General features: G+C 57.5%; 1 protein-coding gene across 4 annotated transcripts in view; it reads right to left on the bottom strand.

The window, feature by feature from the left end:
- SHANK3 (SH3 and multiple ankyrin repeat domains 3) overlaps positions 1-16,727 on the bottom strand; it is a 382,593-nt gene that overhangs the window by 197,797 nt on the left and 168,069 nt on the right. For all 4 annotated transcript variants that reach the window (XM_063323817.1, XM_063323818.1, XM_063323816.1 and 1 more), the window contains one exon: positions 2,589-2,782. In XM_063323817.1, the coding sequence (XP_063179887.1) occupies positions 2,589-2,782 (194 nt within the window). The remainder of the gene's footprint in view (positions 1-2,588; positions 2,783-16,727) is intronic.

A 16,727-nucleotide genomic window follows, 5' to 3' on the forward strand; every position in this document is an offset into this window, starting at 1 on the left:
CACAGACCCTTGCGTGGCTCGCACACGGGTACAGAGGTATTTGTGTCACTCCACCTCAAACCGTTCTCCGTCTTCACTGCAATTCTCAAGATAAAACCTGCCAGATGTTTTGCCATTCTCCTCCTCTCTGACACTAACTGCTCGCAGCCCCAGCCATCTGAAATCGCAGCGTTTCATTGCATTGACGGGATGGCTGCCCAGTCCCCTCACTAACGCATTTTCAGATGAGACACCGGCCCCATCACAGCTTCCGCGCCAGGGACCTCCTGTCCCCAGCGCTGCCATCCCTGTGGAGGTCTTTTCCCACAGCACGCTCCCGCCTCCCATCAGCTCCTCGCTCAGACCTGCATCTTCGGACGGGCTTCTCCCTCAGCATCACGCTGAGAGCTCCCTCCGTGCAGGCCTCTCGCCCGTGCACATCTCCCCAAACGCAGCTCGTCTCATCAGGCAACTGCCTCCAGCAATTCTCTGACAGCACTCCCCAAATCCGCTCCCACCCTTCCCCGAACAGCTCTTCTGCTCATACCCACCACGCTTCAACACTTCCTCCAACTGCCACCTTCTCCCTCCAGGACCCTCCGCCCCCAACACTTCGCTTCCCGGGCAGCTCAGCGACTCCCCACCCAGCCGGCACAGCCTTCTCGGGACGCTGATCTCAAGTCCCCCAGGCTGCCCGTGGCCAGGCGTCCTCTCAGCCCACGATCTCCCGAGGCCTCTCACCCTGCACCCCGTTAGCCCAGGGAAGTCCAGCACCGCCCCAGGCAGGGACCTTCACTGGTCCCCGCAAGCGGGGTGTGAGACAGTTCTTCCCACCAACTGAGGATCACCCCATTTCCAAAGCAGTCACAAGTCTCCCAAACACAACAAAGCAGCAGCCGCAGTTCGGCTCAGCGCGCTGGGTCCCAATTATCCCCATGGCTTTCCCAGTCTGCAGCGCCAGCGCACCCCACCCAACAACCCTCGCAAAAACTCATCAGCATCTCAAAAGCAGTAAATAACTGCACGCTGCCCATCTACACTGCCTGGAGATCTTCCATCAGCATGTCACTGAAGTGATTCACCTTTAACTCTTAATAAGCCTTCTCACACATCGAGCAGGCCAGCGGAGAGTGCCACCAGCCCGAGGAGCCACTGCCCATCCCAGCCCCTCTTCCTCCAACCGGCACTTCCACAACTTGCTTTCTCCCTGAAGAGCTCACAGAACGTGAATGAAGAAGGAATGAAAACGATTACAGGTGAATACGTGCATTAAGGATTCTGATGCAACTACTAAGGAGCAACACCAGGACCACCTACTGAACGCAAAGGCATGAGGAGATACAGAAGGGGGTGAGAGGAAACACTGGGTGAAGAGATGGGAAAAGCCCTTCTGACCCAAAAGCCCTGTCTGTCTGCTGATCCATCCCAGCCCCCTGGAAACAAACACCTTCACCCCACGGCCACAATGCGCAGCTCCACACAACAAACGCTCCTGAGCTCCAGCTGCCCCTGCAGAAAGCCCCACCATCAGCCATCACGGGCACTGCGCGCCTGGCTCCTCCTCCGCTCGGGGGGCAAGAGCACGTCGTGGGGCAAGAGCCAGCCTGGTGGGACGGCCACCTCCACAGGGAGGTTCCAGTAGCCACAGCACAGGACTTGGAGGTCTCGTGTGCTTCTGAAGCAGCAATTGAGAGCGTGAAACAGCAAGCCCCATCTCCCGCTGCCAAGCTCAGCTCCACGTTACAGCTAATGCAACTAGTCAGATTAGTGGCTGCTCCAGCCCGCATCGAGAGTGGCATCAGCAAAAAAAAAGTGGAAGCAGGAAGATTAAAAGAAGATCCTTAAACTTTCTGTGAAAAACTGTGGAATTAGCCCGCTTGCAGAGGGAGCCTTTTCTCATCCCTGCCTGCTGGAAGCTGACTTATGACCTACCGCAGGGTTTCCATGTCTCTCCAGAAGCCTGCCCAACGTAACGGGCAGTACCATCATCCCTCTAAGCCTCTCCCCGGCAGCTCTGCGTCTCCTGGTTGGGAGTTTTGTTTGGGAAGCGCTTCCTCACCCACCTCCCGCCCGTGCCACTGGCGCCCAGACAGAGCTGGGCTGGCAACCGGGAGCCCGCAGCCAGCCCATGGCACGGGGCAGGAGCGGCTCTCGGGGCACAAAGTCAGCCCCGGGCTGGGGAGAAGAGGGTTCAGAGAGACGCCCGCTTCTCCTGGGGGTCCCATCGGAGCCTGGCACCCACAGCCCTGTGTCACAGGGTGGGACTGACGACCCAGGGCCCAGCTGCAGGACCAGGGCCCCATCGAGGAGCCGTGGCCCCACACGAGGAAGCCCCAGGGCCCGACCAGCACCCCCGGACCCGAGGGAGGGACCCGTGGCCCCGGGGCTGGAGCTTACTGGAGACCCCCGGGCGCTGCTGCCCCACAGCCGGTCCAGGGCCCCGCAGCCCCACGGCCAGACCCAGGACCCCACGGCCACAGACGGGGCGAACAGCACTGCTGACCCCGGCCCGCAGCCGAGCGGGACGCCCGAGCCGGACCCCGCGGCGGGTGGGTGCCACCCCCGGCCCCCCGCCCGCCCACCCGGTCCCCGCCAGCGCCCGCACTCACCCTTGACGGCTTCGCCCCGGTTGAGCTGGATCTCGCCCTCGCCCTGCGGCGCGTAGCTCTTCACCACGATGAACTTGCGGCCGGGCACGGCGCTGTACAGCTTCCGCTTGGGCCCGCGCAGCGGGGCGGGCGCGGCGTGCGGCGTGGGCTCGGGGCCGGGCCCGGGCCCGGGGGACCCCGCCGGGCCGCCGGGGCTGTAAACGAAGACGTAGGTTACGGTGCTGATGCCCGGCAGCTCGCGGCTCGGCCCGCCGCGGCCCGCGGGCTGCGCCATGGCGGGGGCCGGCGGGGCTTCAGCGCAGCCCCGGCCGCCGCGGCGCCGCCCGGGCGCGGGCACCGGCTGCGGCTGGGGGGCCGCCGCCCGCCGCCGGCTCCATGGCGCGGCGCCGCCCGCCCCGCGCCGCGCTCCGCTCCCTCCGGCGCCGCGCCGCCGCCGCGCGCACCATGGCCCGGGGCAGGTGCCGCCGCCGGCGGCTCCTCCCCCTGCGGGCGGGGACGGCGGCGGCCCGGCCGCCTCCCGCCGCCCGCCCCCGGCCGCCACCGCCCCCGCCGCCGCCGCCGAACCCACCCGCCGCCGCCGCCGCCGCCGCCGTGGTGCCGGGGCCGCGCAAGGAGCCGCCCCCTGGCGGCCGGCGGGGGAGCCGGGGCGGGGGGGGCAGCGCCGGGGGGGCGGCCCCGGGGGCGGGGGGGGAGCAGTGCCGGGGGGTCCCGGGGGAGCAGCGGGCGGGGGTGTGCGGAGAGGAGAGTGGGGGGCAGTTTGGGGGGCAATACCCGGCGAGGCGGGGCGGGGGGCACTTTTGGGGGGGGGGGGGGGAATGCCCGGCGAGACAGGGGGAGGGGGGCGGGGAGGGCGGTTTGGGGGGGAAATGCCCGGCGAGACAGAATGCGGGGGTGGCAGGCGGGGGGCAATGCGGATCGAGGCAGCGTGCGGGGGAGGCGGCAGTTTGGGGGTGTGCGGGGGGGCAGCTTGGGGGGGGCAATGCCGGTTGAGACAGTGTGCGGGGAGGGGTTGCCGTTTTGGGGGCAATGCCCGGCGAGGCAGCGTGCGGGGGGCAGGTGAGGGGTGCGGTATTTCGGGGGCGGGGGGACGTGCGGGGGTGCCCAGCTGCTGCTGCCGGGGCGGGGAGCAGTGTCCTGGGGGGCGGGGGATGGCAGCGGTGCTCCCCGCATGGGGTGGGGGGGGTTCCCCTCTGCCCCCCGCCCTGCCAGCCCAGCGCCCCGCGGTCCCCCCGCTCGCAGCCCCCCGCACACGGCGGGGTCGGGGCTGGCAGCGCCCCAGGTCCCTCCCGCAGCCCCCCCATCCCCGTGCTCGCAGCCCCCTTGCCTGGCAGCCCCCCTGATCTGCACTCGCAGACCCTGCTAGGGGGACATTCCCCCCCGCCGCAGCCCACAAGTCCCGCAGGTCCGTGGGGCAGCGCATCCACAGCCCCAATGGGGCTGCCCTCAACCACCCTCCTGCTGCCCCCCCTGGAGGGGCAGGGACACAGCGGGGCAGGGGGTCCTGTCCCGCAGACCCCCCCGCTGCCTGGTGCCAGTCGAGGGGAGCAGCCACCATGGCAGGAGAAGCTGCACCATCTGCGCACCCCAAAAATGGCCATACCCTGAAGGACACTGCTCCTCGCAAAGCGGGGGGCAGCCAGGAGAGGGGACGGCGTCCCTCAGCCTGGGACAGTCTCCGCTGCCCCAGGAGCACCGTCACCATCACGGAGCAGCGCTCCAAGGGTCACTCAACACCCAGCAGCAGCCCAGGAGAAGGAGCAGGGCTTCGCGTCTCACCCACCCACAGGGTGCCCAAACCCCCCGTCCAACCCCCCACCCGCAGGCGCCAGAGAAGGCACTGCCACAGTGGGGACGGGGACAGGGATGCGCGCCGTGACCTGCCCGCCTCAGCCCTGCTGCTTCAGTGCTGCGTTAAGTTACAGTCCCCTCAAGGGAAAAAACACTTAATAAGAAATAAATAGCTACCCTTTCCTTATAATACTTCTAAATGTCACTCCAGTATCATTTTTAGTCAATGCAGAGATATTAAAGACCAGCTCAGATCTCTGAAAGGCCCCTTTATGTTTCTAGAAGCAGTCACGAGAAGCATGCAGAAAATGTAGGTATTGCAGGCAGCGCACAGAAATATCTGCCGGCTGCAGCGCGCCTCGCCGACGCCGCGGCCCCGCACCCTGCGCGTGCTGACCGGGGGACACGCAGCCCCCGGACCTGGCACCCGCGGGGCGGGCGGTGCATGGGGGGGTCGCTGCAGCACAGGGCCGTGAACCCCCCCAGTGCCGCTGGGTGCCCACACAGACCTGTCAGCAGGGGGGACCCGCTGCAGGCATTTGGCTTCTCCAAGGTACCCACTACCAGCCCACCCTCCCCTGGCTGGGTCACCAATGCCACCAAGGAAGCCACCACTAAAGCCACAGAGGAACCCACCGCTCCACCGCTGATCCTGCACCTCGGCACCCTCCGGAAGCTTGATGCACCATCGCTGGTGCATTGTCTCAGCAACAACCTTGTACCTTCTCCAAAGGACCCACGATCAGCCCACCCTCCCCTCGCTGGGCCACCAAAGCCACAAAGGAACCCACTGTTCCACCCCGACCCTGGCACCCTCCAGCAGGTCTATGCACCATCACTGGTGCATTGCCTCAGCAGCAACCTTACATCCATCATTTTTCGTGTGATTTTTTGAAGATGCCGCTGCTGGACCAAGAGCCGGTCCTTGCACGAGCAACGTGAAGATCAAAACAAGAGCCCCGAGTCCCCACGGCTCCTCTGGAGCGGCAGCACTGGGGAAGCATTAATCGCATGCCTCACCACCCAGTTCCTATCTGCCATATTGATTTTGTAGCACACTCATTTTTTAATCGTTAAGGAGTTATTAAGTCAAAATGTCTCAGAAGCCTCCATCTATTATATCAGAGGTACATTTATAACAAGTTTTGTAATAATTTCAAAGAATAGCACTGGTTTTGTTTGGGCTCTTTTGGCAGGCTCAATTTCAATTAAAGGATGCTAATTAGCTTAATCATATTTCATGTTAATGCCCGCTTGATAGAGACCTGTGTCAGTCATGCAGCTGCTCCAGGTTTGGGCTCTAGTCTGGGAACATTTCCACATTCCCAACTGGAAAACGTCAGAAAAACTGCCTGGACTGGGTTTTATGTTTTCCGTCCGTCAGGAGCGGAGCATCCCTTGGCGCGTTTCCACAGGAACTGACAATGTGTCTCTTCACCTCCTTTATCGCCCCGCGCCACAAGGCACCTTGATGCCCGGAGGAGCGGGTTTCATCCTTTGTACCGGCCAGTTCAGCTGCAGCCCGTCGCGGCTGGAGCCGCAGCTTATTTCTGAACAGCAGCCAGGGGCCTCGTATGTTATGAATAAAACAAACACCGCCGCAGCAGTGTTTATTAAGCAGCTAAGGAGCTTCCTAATGTCCCCAGTGGATAATCGTGATTTCGCCGCGCACGATGCCCACATCCTCCTCCTCCTCGCCGAGACACCAGGATGCCCAGGCATCAGAGGAGACCGCTGCCCACGGGGTGGCGAGGGGGCAGCTCCAATAAAACGTAGGCACTGCAAAAAAGAAGCAGCCCTTCCTTTTTCTGTGCGGAGATCCTGCCCCTGGGGATCACAGGGCTCTTCTCTTTACAGCGGCTGTTCATCTGGAACTCGTCCGTCCCAACTGCACGTGGGATTCCACCGCAGGGACCAGAGAAGGACGCTGGGTAAATCAGCCAGCAGTAGGTGTCCCTGAACCAAAGGGCGCTGGCGAGAGGGACCGTCTGGTCTGACAGAGCCTCCGCAGCAGGTGGAAGACTTGTCCTCTCATCTCACACCCTGCCTCTGCAGCCGGCAACCTGCTCGGGGAGCCGGCAAGCTGACACCAGGTTCCTTTGGAGGCTTCGTCCTGCGCAGCCCACGTGCGGCACTCCTCCTGGTCAGGTCCTGCGGAGGGGCTGCTCCCAGTCCGGGCGCTCGGGTTTGGGTCTCCTCCAGATAAACGAGCGCTCAAGAAATGCTGCTGTAAGCCTATGCAGCAGCATAAAAACCTGATGGCACGTCTTTGGATGAAATTTCTGAGGCCTCACACTTGCTCTGCCTGTTGAAAATAATTATTTGAGATGGACTTGGTTCCATGTCTCACGCTTCTTACACATATTTAGCCCCCAGGAGCACCCAGACTCAACAGTGCCTGGACACGGTGATGGAGACCTGACCATCGGACAGAGAGCCTCCACCAGAAGCAGTGTTGGGTCCCGGTACGGAAGAGCTTCCTCAAGAGAGGAGGCTCTGGGCTCAAAAAGCCACTGTCATTTCTAAGGGAAGCCAGACATCTCTTCCCCAGGCGTGTGGCAGGGACGGATTCAAATCACCGCAACTGAATTAACAGTCTCACAATTACTTCAAACACATCGAGCAGTCCCAAATACCCAGGACGGCTGCTTGAACTTTCACGTGCTCTCAAGGGGCTGATCAGAAGAGAATCAGGTGAGTTCTGGCTGAAGGATTCTTGGTTTAGGTTTAAGCAACCATCCTCCTCCTCCCTTCTGTGGGGAGTTCCTGCGCACGACCGTCCCAGCGGAGCGCCCGCGGTGCGAGGTGACAGCACGCCGGTTTTCGGAGAGCGCAGCCGCTGGTTTATGGGCACTTTGCGGCCCAGCAGGAGCCGTGACGGTAGGAGCAGGGGACGCGGCTGATCCAGGCCCACAGGGCTGTGGGAATCACTCAGGGTTTGTCTGGCCACATTCCTGCCTGTCTCCGGGAGCATACTCAGGGGTTGGACATTTTCATGAAAGTACCTATCACAGATCCTGCATTTTTTTACCCTTTGAGAGCTGAATATCAGATTTTGTGTTGCTTTAGGATACAGAAAGGTTTTTGCACGGAGGAACTTCCTACTGTTTTAAAATGTGCTATAAACGGATCCCTTCAGGAATGAAATGTATTTGGCAGCTTTGCAGTTAACCTCTCAGCCTTTCCTAGGAACCGTGTGACTGCTAAATTGTTCCTGTCCACAAGCCCCAGCCCCAAAAGCATGCTTTTGTTTTGGTGTTTTTTCAATGAGTTGTCTCTGGTGCTGGAGTTGCCTTTCACTTCAGCCACGGAAGAAAGCGTTTGTAGGTTTGTAGGCCACTCCTCTTGCTCCGAGAGCATCTACCTGCTCTCACACAGACAGCTCCGCGCTCACGGAGCACCTGGAGACGATTTCTCTGAAGGAACCTGTCTGGAGACTCCTGTACCCAGCGCGTGGTGGGAAGAAGCACACGACGCGTGCCCTGCCACGGGTCGTGCAGCTTTGTCCCGCAGCGAGAGCGGCACATCTCCTTCGTGAGTCGCGCTCTTCGGTGGTTAGGCAAGAGAGATTTTGGCATCACACAAGCAGCATTAGAAAGTCCACCAGGTCTTTCTGACATGGCACCGTTAGACAGAATCTGACTGACAACCAAACACTGCTTCTCGATTACGGCACTTACTATGTGTCCTTTGGAAGAAATGCTTTTGCTGTTCTGGAGTTCCAAATTGTTACTACAAGCGTGGCTGACAGATACAGAAATAGACTGGGTTTGATGGAAACGATTTCAGCTCCAGCAAGAAAATAGCAGCTTTGTCGCTTCTAAAACTTTCCCAGATTCACAGAATTGAACAGAAGGATTGAGGCTGGCAGGGACCTCCAGAGGTCACCCCATCCCACCCCCTGCTCAAGCAGGGACACCTGCAGCCGGTTGCCCAGGACCATGTCCAGGTGACTTCTGAACATCCCCAAGGACGGAGACTCCACAACCTCTCTGGGCAACCTGTGCCCATCAATCTCAGAGTGAAAAAGTGTCTCCTGGTGTTCAGAGGGAACCTCCTATGTTTCAGTTTGCCTCTGCTTGTGTCACTGGGCACCACTGAGGAGAGCCTGGCTCCATCCTCCTGGCACCCTCCCTGCAGGTGCTGATGAGATATCTCACATTGATGAGATCCCCCGAGTCTCCTCCAGGCTGAACCACCCCAGCTCTCTCAGCCTTTCCTCACAGGGGAGACGCTCCAGTCCCTTTATCATCTTCATGGACCTTCACTGGGCTCTCTCCTGTCCGTCCATCTCTCTCTTGTCCCAGGGAGCCCAGCAGCAGACCCAGTGCTCCACATGTGGCCCCACTGGTGCTGAGCAGAGGGGAGGGATCACGCTCCTCAACCTGCTGGAGATGTTTTGCCTAAGGCAGCCCAGGACGGCATTCGCCTTCTCTGCGGCAAGGGCACGTTGCTGGCTCGTGTTCAACTTGGTGTCAGCCAGGACCCCAGGACATTCACAAAGCTGTTTTCCAGCTGGGTGTCCCCCGGCATATATCTGGGCTCAACGGGAATTTCCCTTGGCTGTCCATTAGCTACTTTGGGAGCAATCTTGAATCCAGAAATGGGAGAGATCTTCAGAGACGTTCTGTCCAGGGTATCACCTGGGTCAGACAACGACAAAAGGACACAGTTCTGTCCAAAATTCAGGAGGCGGTTCCTGACACTGAGAGCTTTATGCCTCACCACTGGGGCTCTTCCCAGCCACAGAAGCGGAGCAGGACGCCCCCCTTCTCTGCCCCACGCCCCCCGAGCTGGGTAACGAGGCAGACCCGGGCTGACGTTCTGGGGCCGACTGCTGGTGCTCTTGCACAAAATGGTTCTATTCCTTCCAGTTCCTAGAGCACGGCTCATTTAGCTTGCTGTTCGGTCTGCTGAGAAACTTCTGGTCTCAGATCATCTCTGCACAACTACATGAGAATAGCACAGTCACCTGCTAACGAGAGCCAATTAGTGGCAGATTCCCACTGTTCGGGAAAAGGAAGGCAACGGGAGAATGGGAGTCACTCGCCCTCCCTGTTCCTCCTCTGACAGCCTCCAGACCAGCGCTACAGCTAATTAGCACAAGGGCCTGAGCAACGATGTAAAGCAGGAGGCGCAGAGCGCTCGGTCAGATCCTGGCATCGCCGAGAGCAGCGGGAGCTTGGTGGGGATCCTTCCCGAGGGAAATGCCATGTGGGACGACGTCAGCCATGCAGACGACACGAAAACCCTCGGAAGAGGAGCGTTCGGCCGAGCAGCGCTGGCAGTCGTGACCTACGAGATGCTTCAGAAACCTGGCGTGAGAGTCTGCTGGCAAAGACACACTGGCCAAAGCGGCAGCGGGGAGAGGTCCTGCGGGCACCCCCTCTCCGGGCACTGACCTACGCTTCCCTGCAACGGTCACTCTGGATGATGAGCTACCTCCCCTGCGGTACCAGCACCTCCCCTGGCTGTGGCTACAGCCTTACAAATGTGTCTGGAGAAGACGGAGCGGAACTGGAAACCCAAGAGAGACAATTAATTAAAAGGTTTTGTCTCCTTTATATAATCACAGATATTGATTCACTCCTTAAAGCACTCTGTTGCATCCCAGCCAGTGAAACATCCCCAGTGGTAGTTGGATTTGTGCCTCTCCACCCTGACAGCTGAAAGTGTTTTATATCACTGGGTAGCTCCATCAGATCTTAAAGAGTCCTACTGAAAAGACAAAATATAGTTTTAACAGTTGACAAAGAGGATAACGGGATTTCTGAAAATTATGCCTCTAATCCTGCCTATCCTGCAAGATCATAGTCCTTAGGAATTTGGACAACCTGTCTGATAAGCCTAGCAAATGCAGGAACAGGCGACCGCTATGAATTAACATGCACCTCGCTCTCTGGCAGATGCTCTTCGCAAAGGTGAGAGAGAGCCTAGTTCTGCTGAAGGCGCATGACAAGTTTACGGTAGAGAGTAACTGAAAGGAGCTGCAAGAGGATTCCCAAAGCCCACACCTCACTGGAGGATGGAGGCAAAGGTCCAGGTGGATCCTCGCAAGCTGCTGCCGATCACGACAAGATATTTCAAAAACTTTGCTCCAGGAAAAAGAAAGAAAAAGAAGAATCATTTCAGCAGTACCTCATGGTCAGTGTTGCCCAGGAGTGAAAGGAGATGATTAATCAGTCCCTCCCATGAACCTTCCAATCCCAGAAGGTCTGTGGCTTTGCAGCTCCTAGAGGTGTGGGAACCCATGCCATGCAGAAGGCAGGAGCTACTTTGTAAGGGAGAAAATCATTTGCAAAGCCTACGACTACAAAACCTTTAACATTCTGGCTGCTAAGCCCTTACGTGTGTCTTGGTCAAAACCCAGTGCCCTGCACATGGCATTCAGCATCTGCTCTGTGCAACTGGTTTTGGGGTACACATTCGATTCCTCATAAACTAATGTTGACATCACCACCTCCCTGTACATGGCCAGACACCGAGCAGACCTAGAGGTCTAGAAGGACGACTTCTAGAAGGTCCTCCCCAGGTGCCCAGGCAGCTCCACAGAGCACCACGGCAAAGGCTGAGATAGATCTGGTTACACCTGCACAACTGGGAAACAACTTCTGACTCCGCAACCCACGGCTTGACAGCTTCTGCCTTCGCTAAAATTACCTTGGGAAAACCATTTAGGTGGTACAGGCATCTGGAGCAAGAACCACAAGGAGAATGAGTTGAGACTTTCACACTGTAGTCCGAAATGTTGGTCCTCAAAATTGTCCAGCTCTTGTCACATCTTCAGAGCCTGACACTTGCAGCGTTTCTCCAGTGCCGCCAGCAACACCCCCAGACCCCTGAAGTGCTGCTCGGGGGATCTCAACCCTGGCCGCGTGGGCAGCACCTGAGCTGCTCTGCGGTGACGAGCACTGCTCCCTCCCCGACCTGCTAGCCCAGCCAGACTTGCCTTTGCCAAGCTAAATACCCCAACTCTCGTAGCCTTGTTTCAAGAGTCAGCACGAAGATACAAGTATTTCTATTCCAAACACGACCGTCGTTACTCTGAGCTCTGTTACGCTGATGCCATGGCTCGCCTGGACTAACGCCCGTAGATCATCACCCTCTTTGTCCTTGCCATTGGAGATCCAGAGTTTCCTAATGGATCCCACTCTAACAAACCCTGTGCGCTCTAGCAATCATTTTCTCTTTGTGACAGTAGCTCTGAGTTACTTTCCAACTCTCTCTCAATGGTTGATTTAAATAATTTGACCAAATGATTTTCACTCATTCTGCCCACATAGCTCCTCAGTCACAGGAACAGTGGCTGGGAGACAGCCACGGTTGAGTCCATAAGTTACTGGAACTGCTTGGAACTGTTAAAGGATTAAAATAAGGCCAAAGAACGGGGACTTGCAGAGAAGCATACCCCGCCCTGCCAAAACGCAGTTCAGAACATCCCCAGAGGGAGGAAAGGCAGCTGTCACCCGGCGCGGCGTGCAAGGTCACACAGCAACTGCTCCATCGCCTGACCCAAACTTCAGAAGAAGCCCTTGGTGCGAGAGGACACAGGACACTCCTCAGATCCAGAGAAGACAGCAACTTTGCACGAAATGCCCACTGTGTCGGCACTGTGCAGAGTTGTCTCTCGGCAGGTCTGTAGCCCTTGTCTCCCGCTCCTTGCACAGCTGAGCGAGGAGCCGCTGCCATTGCTGCGGCACCGGGAGAGCAGGAGGTGCTGGAGGGAGCATCTGCGGCAGCCGGTGCGGCAGTGGCACCAGAGAAGACAGCAGAGGTACCAACCTGAGCAGAGCCTGGCCGAGCGCATCCCAGAAACGTCACAGCCCCTGACAGCAAAGCCCCTACTCGGGCATTGGCTCTGTTTAGAAAAGAGCAGCTCCGAAACTTGGACTGTAAAGCACTTTACCAAGAATGCTGGGGCCAAACTGTCCCGGCTTTGAGACATGAAAACCAGCGCAGCCTGGGACGTGGCCTCTGGAGGACATCCAGGGTGGCTGCAGCCATCTCCTTGTCGTCTGCACGTCACTCAGATCCAGATCTTCAGTCAGTAATTGCTCTTTTACTAAAACTGTCATCGCCCAAAGACTGATCAAAGACAACTGCTGACCTGTGTGGCGCAGGGGAAGAGATTCCTTCTCAAAGGACTGGCAGTTTGGGAATACTGATGTTTTCTCTTCCATAACATTGTAAGACACTGAGTCCTGAAGAATTTTTTGCCTGAATTCGTGGTGCCATGGATGTTTCTCCACCACATGCTGCACCTCCAGTGAGGAGGTGCTGGATCTGCTGGAGACGCAGCCCAAGCCAGCAGCGGTGATGAGGAGGCACCAGGAGCACGCCGGGCCCACTGAGACCACGTCTGTGGCTGCTGGGAGCTGCCAGGTCACATCTCCAGGCAGGTGAGAGAGATCTGGAAATTATTATGGCCCTGCTCGATACACGGAAATAATTTTTTTCCTTTTCCTTGTTTTATTTTCCACATTATTGTTTGGACAGATCAAAATAAGGAAGAGCACAGAGGAGATGCTGGACACAAACACAGCTTGCTGTTTGAGCCCCAAATCAGGAGTTCAGGCATTTTGCCCGACGCTGTGGTGCAAACAGATCTGTTTTCAGATGCTCCGAGACCGCAGGGACCTGGGTCCACCGCTGATGTCCTGGAGAGCACTCATGCACCTCACCCTGTCCCCAGTCACTGCCTCCGCCCGAGAGACAGCGTGAAGGCTGCGATGAATATCCCAGCCCCTCGCGTCACAGGTCCTTGGTACTCAGCCATTAAATCAGCCCTTCTCCTTCGTTCCCGGACAGGCAAACACTGATGCCTTGTCGTACATGACCTTCGGGACTGGCGTGTCCCAGCACTAGTGAGGGAAAGCCACGCTCCTGGGGCTGCTGCTCAGCTCAGCAGCTGATTCACCGCAGGGGCTGCAGCGGCGACGCGGGTCCTTCCCTGCGATGGAGAGGGGCAGCAGCGGCAGCAGCTCCGTCCGTGGGGACCGTCCCCCGAGCACAGCCCAGCCCCGGGGTCTGCTCGGGCAGGGACCCTCTGGCACCGCAGACGCTCGGTACTGGTGCTGCAGGGACTCTCACGCGTGTGACGTGGCCGAGGAGAGTCACTGCCGAGGGAGAGCATTCATAATTGAAATTTCCCTGCAACTCAAATTAATTTTCAATTTTGTTCCCTTGGAAGGAAGGACGCGTCTGTGTCAGATGCCAAATCAAGGGGATTCTTTGTGTAGGAAGTGTAATTGATTCCCATTTACTCCGCATCTGTATTTCTTAAAACAGGGAGCGTGCGTGAGCCACAGGCCTGGGCAGCGCGGGTTGTGCCGCTGTGAGCAGATGGGCACCTGGGAAGGGGCCGATTGTCTGCCCGCCACCAGAGGTGTTTGGCCACCACAAAGTCTGATTCAGGATCCAAGCAGTGACACAGTTCGTGCAGATGTGGTGGCAGAAGGCACCCAGAACACACCGCGGCAGCGGGGCGACCTTCACACGGGACCTGACCCCAGCCTGGCCACCATGGTCACCCAGCGCTCCTCCAAACGTCTTCAGCATCAGGAGCTGTGTCCCAGCTTCTGGCAAAGCGATGCAAAGACAAGTCCTGCAGACAAAGACGGCTGCAGTGGGTGGAAATGGTACCCAAAGGCACTGGAAATGGACCCCCTGGGTTGTCCCTCATCTCTCAGTGCTCAGTGTCAGCGACTGTGCAGAAAATAACACCTCTGAGGCTTCCACCCTGACCAGCGGAGATCTACCAAAGGCACTGAAAGAAGCATCTGCGAGGGATCACTGTGAACAGGGGCTGGGGTGGCCTATTTCTTACTGCCCCCGCTCAGCAAACACTGCACTGAGCAGCAGAAGTACTCGGGGTGTCAACGCGAACTGTACAACACATTTCACCCCCGGGATAATGCAGCATCATGACCCGGTACTGGACTGCAGGAATGCAAGTGTCACCCCAGGAAAAACAGGGGAATGACTGCTTGGAATATGTAGTGAGCAGAGCAACAACCCCTTTTGTTTAAAATGAAACATCTTGGATCTAGGACAACGAACCTGCAGGATAAACTATAGGGCAGAGTCCCCAAAGGGTAGATTTTTCACTCTGCAAAGTCCTTCTGTCTACAAAACATTGTGATTCTTTTGCTAATAACTTGTCATACCTGTAGAAAATCTTTTTCCTTGATATTTAATCTCTCTATACACCAGTCTAGGGAAATAATAAAGCCACATCTACTTTATTTTATGTTATCGATGCTTTAATTCTACTCAAAGTTAGACCAACTTTGTATAAAGCATGCAGCGCACATGACTACCTTTAGCTCTGGCACAGCGAAGAGCAGGAATGGCACATTCAAAGCACTTACTTGAGCCCGACTCCACCGCACTTACTCACCGAAGTAAAGTCACCGTCCGTACAGGGGCAGCTCCTTTGAATACAAACTACTCTTTAAGTGGGCCGGCGGGTTTGTCCCATAACTTTAAAATATCCCACTAACGCCTGCAAGACGAACCAAGCCAGGCATCCCCAAACAGTGGCCGGGGAGGCTGAAGCTGAGTCCACGCAGCGTAACGCCGAGGAGGGGTGGGGGCGGCAGGAGCCACCACCGTCAGCGCTGCCGCGGCTCAGGGCCGTGCCGGGCAGCACCGGCACCATCGGCACCATTTGGGACCCCCAGAATGGCTGAGTGCCACGCGGCTCAGATTACATCTCGCTGTCCTTCTGGCAGAGCCCACTGACATGGGCTTTGTGTTCCTCAAAGTAGCCACGGGAAGTGTTATGTGTGAACAGCAGAGCAAGTAATTCTCACACCGTGTCTCTGACACAGAGTCCTCACACCACCTCACCCTCCGGAGTCACCCCAGAAGCAGTGGGTGGCAAACATCTCCACAGCAGGGCAGAGCACGCCAAGGACAAGGATTCCCACAGCCAAGCGGACCTTATGGCATCCATAGCTTCACATGGAGAGACCGCCTCTTCAAAATAAAAATGATTGCACCTTGGGGTTTCATGTTGGAGGGAGGAGAGCGGTGGTGCAGAACGACTCTACGAGCACAAACGCCACCAGCTGGACCCACAGTACTAATGAAGCCGGCAAGAGCTGTGCCCTGGCCCTGCAGCCAAGCAGCTGGCGCTGGCTCCCATGCACAGGTCTCCCCCCACGGCAGAGCAGCCCCAGCCCCACCAGCCTGGGGACACGGCCACAGCCGCGCTGCTCAGCCGGTGCTCTGACCCCGCTTTACTTACTGGAACAGTCGTAGCTGTTTCCAACTCACCAACGGCCAAAGAGCACCCTAAGGGTTGTATCTGCGTAGAACTACAGTAAGTGTAAATTTGACCGGCGGTGCCCCGGGCCACAAGCGCTCGCTCCCCGCGCAGCTCCCGAGGAAGAGCATCCGCACTGGCAGCAAACGCACTTCTGTGCTGCAAATTCCCTCCTCAGCTTGTTTAGCACCAACTTCGTCTTGCAGACACGCCGCTGAAGAGCTGCTGAAGTCACACGGAGTGACTTCGTTACAGAGCACTGTACGACTGCTCTTAATATCTCCAAGTCTGGAAAGTCTAACCCTAAAACTTATGCCATAAGGACGACTGACGACAAGCTGTGCACCTGAGTTGTAGCTTTGCACGGAGGTGTGAAAGGCGCAGGATATGAGCATGCCAGTTTGCCAAAGAAAAGACGACCTGACGGCTGAAAAAAGCGAAGCCCTGCAGAGACGTAAGATGCTGAGTAAGGAGCTAAGGCAATCCCTGAACCAGCAAGCAGATCTGGCGAAGGTGGAGGCCCAACTACAGAGTCAGGAGAGAAGAGCCCAAGTCCCGCTGCGTGGAGCCATCTCCCCTCTGACTTCAGTCGTGGTGCTGCTGAAGAGCCGGGGCAAGTCTCATGGTAGAAGAAAATAGTTCGAGAAGGGGGAAGTGCTGCCAGACACGGCAAATTACAGAGCGTTCAGTCTGGTTATCAAGCACAGAGATGACCAGGTTTGTGAAACACGAGTAGACTTCACAGTGACTAATGTCCCACCTGGAAAGGTCGCAGACCTCGTGGGATGTCTGGACACGCTGGGGAGGATCCCTGGGTCTGTGAAACGGGGAGGGTGGGAGAGAGCAGCTGGAGGCAACTTTTAGGGAGCTGAGGATCAAGACCTGCATGTTAATGTTTTCTGAAATACGCTCGGCAGCATACAGAAGCCAGATAGAGGAGCAGGGAGGTAAAATCCCACTGCATGACTGAGAAAACGGCATAAAAAGAAGGATGTGTTCTGATTAGAAACTGGGGAAAACTCTGAAAATATGATACCCATGCAGGAGAGGCATACTACTTCAAAACCACAGCGGAAGCAAGC

This window comes from Chroicocephalus ridibundus, chromosome 1, assembly GCF_963924245.1.
Source record: "Chroicocephalus ridibundus chromosome 1, bChrRid1.1, whole genome shotgun sequence".
NCBI lineage: Eukaryota > Metazoa > Chordata > Aves > Charadriiformes > Laridae > Chroicocephalus > Chroicocephalus ridibundus.